At 30.9% G+C, this 5,132-nt stretch overlaps 1 protein-coding gene across 1 annotated transcript; it reads right to left on the minus strand.

The window, feature by feature from the left end:
• Positions 1 to 1,422: 1,422 nt before the first annotated feature.
• On the minus strand, positions 1,423 to 4,888 carry LOC107442074 (zinc finger protein 502-like). The gene has a single exon (XM_016055543.3). It carries the CDS (start codon positions 4,811 to 4,813, stop codon positions 2,762 to 2,764), a length of 2,052 nt encoding a protein of 683 aa, XP_015911029.2. The 5' UTR covers positions 4,814 to 4,888; the 3' UTR covers positions 1,423 to 2,761.
• Positions 4,889 to 5,132: the final 244 nt, after the last annotated feature.

A 5,132-nucleotide genomic window follows, 5' to 3' on the forward strand; every position in this document is an offset into this window, starting at 1 on the left:
TATTAAAAACTAGCACATATTTTTGAGTTGTCCATAATGCTGAAAAGCCATTTATTGTAATTGTAGGGCAAATTTTCCATTTCAATATTACACTTCTTTATTGTCGACAAATGCATGAACCAGAGTATCACTTGCTATGAGTTCTTCTTCCTTTATATATATTTTTTCTTTCCCAAAAATGTTCAGTTCTTTTTCATTTACTACAAAATGTTAAATGAAAATCACTTGGCCAAAATTATTTTCAAAATTAGTGACATTTTTGGGTAGAAAACAGTTTATAATTAATAAAGAATCAGAATAAAAAGTAACATTCTGGCTATGTTCGGCGGCAGAAAATAATAACATAGGATGGGAAAGAAAAAAAACTTGGTTCCACAATATAATAACTGCTTCTAGGAATCGCAATAAAAATTAGAGAAAGGAACTGTGACTTTGCATTTCAATTTTATTTATTTATGTTTAAAGGTTTTTGACTAGCTACAAGACACATATTTACTGTTTCCTGATGAAAAATAAATCCTGGTGAAAGTGCAACATCAATTTATTCCCTTATATGAGAATGCTTTTATCTACCCTAGCAAGAATTTTACCTTGGCCCCAGTTAGGCTCAAAATTGACTGAATATGGGTATTATATTGGGTCAATATTGGTTGTTGTAGTTGTAGTTAACTTACGTCGCACTAGAGCTGCACAATGGGCTATTGGCGACGGTCAGGGAAACACTCCTGAGGATGATCCAACGACATACCATCACAATTTTGATCCTCTGCAGAGGGGATAGCCAATATTGGTCTTTATGGGGCCAATATAGGGCGTTCATTGGATGAATAATGAACATAAAATATCTGGTGAATTTAACAATTTCTATACAGGGCCAATATTGGTTGTAAACTGGCTGTAAAATATTGAATGAATTAGATAATTTTATATAGGGCCAATATCGGAAAATAATGGCCCTACGAACCCTTATTGCAACAAGATTTGTGAATATTGGTCTGATGAAGGCTAAAGCTATTTTGCTGCTAGGATACGTATAGATATGGTATTTACAAAATTAAAAGTTCTGATTCGGCCGTAAATAAAAGTATGCAAGGCACTAGATATAAGGCCGCTGTGTACTAACAATGAAATCAGGCTTGATATGAGCAAGGATGGAGTTTGCAAGTTACATGAATTAAATATTCTCAATCCAATAGATCATGATTATTCCTAAAAGTAAATTATTAAAAGAAACTATGTACTACATTGCAAATGTACCAAATGTATTTTCTTAAAACTGTATCTTAGTTTAGATTGTGAGTAGGTTATTTTAAAAATTTTATCTTAAGCATAAGCTTGCTATAGTGATTGAATGCTATTTTTAAATTACTGATTGAGCCTGCTTCATCATCACTGTGTAATCTAAGATGAAATAACATTGGATACATCAAGAAAGTGTACTTAATACAACTTTAAAAAAACAGTTAAAACTTTCATAATTAATTCATGGGATAGATAAATAAAAAGTTTTAATTCAGTAAAAAAAGCTCAACTAAGAACTAACAAAACAGGCATACATTATAAAAAATTACAACATTTAAAAATTTAAACAAGTGGATTATAAAATAACATAGATGCAATGGTGCAAATTATTCTCAGTCTAATATTTCCCCTAAAAGCAGTTTTTTTTTAGTTTGAAACTTCGCTAAAGATTACAGTCTTTTTTTTAAAAATTAACATAACTTTTTCAAAATATTTTTGATATCTTTTTCGTTAGCAAAGGAAAAAAAAATATTAGTTTTTAAGCAATTTATGAAAAAGTAGCATGCATGTTAAAAGTAATAAAAACCAAAATATACCTACTGAAATTATAATAATTTATTAAATTAAATTTAAGGTCTTGGTTAAGGAATTTAAACTAATAAAATTGACATAAAGTTTTTTATAAGGAAATTTTTTTTAAATTTTTTTCAAAATAAAAAGTTTTTAACAATTTTTTCTAATTTGACTAAAAATTTACCCATGGTTGTCTGAATTTACCCCCCCCCTCCCCGAGATATTTTGCACTCCTGCATACAAAGACATAAAAACACTAGTTCTTAGTTAAAGCAGAGCTCATTCTAAGCAGAAAAAAGGGCAGGGTGCAAAAGTTTAAAAAAGGGGCATTATTATTCTAAAAAGGCAATAATTTCTTTCTATGGGCTTTACACGTTCTATTAAAAAACATTGTAGATTATAAAAAGAAGTTTTTTTTTTTTTTCTNACAGTAGCAAAGCAATCATATTTACTCATTTTTATTAATAAATTAACATATATATCGAGTTATTGAGCTAATTAACTTAGTAATTTATTTAAAATGCTTGCATATATTAATAAAATAATAAATGTATGTTTTTAAGTGTTTGTAGATATGATTTAATAATTAAAATGATTAATAATAATTATGATTTAATGAGAGTGGAAGTAACTGCAAACTTTCAATGACAAGTGCAACAAAGGGGTATGATGGCTATTGAATCTATGTATTGACAGCAACAACAAACTAAATAAAAAGAGTTAAAAATAACAAAAGTTTAAGAAATCCATAGTAGAGTTTGAGGGGAAAACAAATTAGAGTTGAGGAAAGAAAAGGCATGAGTCTTTTACATCAGGGGCAACAGGGTGGATTCTTTTGACTAAAAGGGCAGCAGGGTGCTTCGCCCTGTTTACACTGCCTAGAATGAGCTCTGGTTAAAGGACTTTCTTTTTTCAAAAAACAGAAGCATAGATCAAAGCTTTTAAATTACAAAGTTGACGGAGCTTTGCAATTACGGTGCGTCTTAAAGTGATCATCAAAACATTTTTTTACTCTAAATGTCTTATGGCACGTGTCACATTCATAAGGTTTTTCCCCTGTATGAATCCTGAAATGAATTTTCAAAGCATATCTACTTGAAAGCCCTTTCTGACACACTTCACACACATATGGTTTTTCACCAGTATGACTTCTATAGTGTGCTTTCAAATCTGTAAGACTTCGAAAAGCTTTATTACACACATTGCACACATGTGCTCTGAAGTTCAAATGTCCTTTCACATGACTTCTCAGGCAACCTTTATTATTATATGATTTAAGACATATTTCACAAGAATAAGGTTTTATCCCAGTATGCTCAACTATGTGTTGAGTAAGCTCTATTTTTTGACAGAATTTCAAGCTGCACAGATTACATTCATATGGCGTCTCCCCAGAGTGAGTATTTAAATGATCGTTGAATTTCTGTTTCCTATCAAACCCTTTTTTACAAATATCACACGTATAAAATTTCACACCCTTGTGAATCAATTCATGGCGTTTTCTGTTCGATACATTGTTAAATGTTTTGCCGCAATCTTTACAGAAGTGCTCTGAAGGAGTCTTTCCTGTATGCACAAATGAATGAATTTTAAGATTGAATTTGTTCTTAAAGGTCTTGTCACAATCATCGCAGGTATACAGCTTCTTAACAGCAGATTTTTTTTTACTGTTCTTTTTAAAATGAATAACGTAATGATTAACTAATCCTCTTTTATGCTGAAAAGATAAACCACACAAATCACATTGATAAAGTTTACCTTCTTCATGCATTTTGGTATGATTTTTAAAGCCAATATCACTAGTAAAACCCTTATTACACACAGAACAAGTAAAAGGATAATTTTTAGTATGAAAATTAATGTGTCTGTTTAGCCTAAAAGGAAGCCTGAATCGTTTAGGACACAGATGGCACCCATGTGGAAATTCTTCTGCATGAAATTTATGTTGATGTTTTTGAAGTTGATGTTTATTTGGAAAAACTTCACAGCAAATCTTACATTTCGCTTCAACAATTTCTATACCATGAGTAGCCTTGTGCATTTTAAACAAATACTTCTCTACAAAAGATTCTTTACAGATTTCACATACATATTTAGTTTTACTCTCAACTTTCAGTTTAACTTCAGATACTGAAACTTTCTGAGCTTCAGCTATAGGTTCTGAAGGTAAATTTAAAACAGATTCACATATCTTTTCAGATTTTATTTCTGGTGCAGTTAATACATTGGTAGACGGATATATGACATAAAGTATATTATTTCCTTTAATAGGTGTATGAACAGTTTGTGGGGTGGATATATTGTTACCACTGTATGATGATGAAGAAACAAGAGATGGCACATTATCACATGTTAATTTTAAAGGTAAAAGCTTATTAACATTACTTTGAGTATCAATGAGATTGATACTCTTATTGTTATGGCTCAAGTTATGAAGCTGGACGAGCCACTGTTCTTTAAAATCTTTTTTACAGATTTTACAGCTGTATACAGATTTAAGACCTTGATGTTTTGAATCTGTAGAATCATTTTTCAAATCTTTTTGTGGAATATTGAATAACGATAAAAGTTTAAGAAGAGAAATTCCTTTATTATTCTTTTGAAGATGCTGTGTGTAATAATGGGAAATATAAGCTGGTATTTTATTAAAAGGTTGGAAACAAATATCGCATTTGTATGGCCATTTATACACTAAACTATTTTTGTTTGTATTTAGCTGAGATTCTCCATGCGAGCTACTTTCTAAAGATTTTGAATCTTCAGAAACTAATACATTGCATGTCACTCGATTAGCAGAAGAATCAATTAAATTCTTACTATCTTGTGAAGAAACTTTAAAATTGGAATTGCGGATTTGAGATGATGAAGCAGAAGGCAAATTAACTTGTTGAAAGGGTTTAATCGAATACTCGTAGGAAGTAGGAACCAGAAGAAGCTCGTTACTTTTATTTGGAGTGATCTTCTCAACCTTGATATTCAGGGAGGGTAATAGAGACATAACAGCAGAAATAAACACCGTATTCTTTTTAATTGGTAGTTTTCATTTGTTTATAAATGTTTCTACGTTTTCGACGACTTATTTCTGTTCGTTACAAACTCGATTACAGAAAATGCAAGACTGATAAAGTAAAATTCTCAGTAAAGCTCGCAGGCGCTTTTAGAAATCTGATTGGCGCAATGACATTCACGGAAATAATACTGAGTTGTGATTGGAGACTCACACTACATGTCGTTGACACGTGCAAGAATGCTAAGAAACTATATGGGAGCATTCCCACTGCGTGCGAAAAAAACGCATTTGCGAAAGAGAACCTACT

The sequence above is a fragment of the Parasteatoda tepidariorum genome, chromosome 10 (assembly GCF_043381705.1).
Source record: "Parasteatoda tepidariorum isolate YZ-2023 chromosome 10, CAS_Ptep_4.0, whole genome shotgun sequence".
Classification (NCBI taxonomy): Eukaryota; Metazoa; Arthropoda; class Arachnida; order Araneae; family Theridiidae; genus Parasteatoda; species Parasteatoda tepidariorum.

Bases quoted from the DNA above. Each gene is read 5' to 3' on its own strand.
- LOC107442074 (XM_016055543.3), bottom strand. From the start codon at position 4,813: ATGTCTCTATTACCCTCCCTGAATATCAAGGTTGAGAAGATCACTCCA.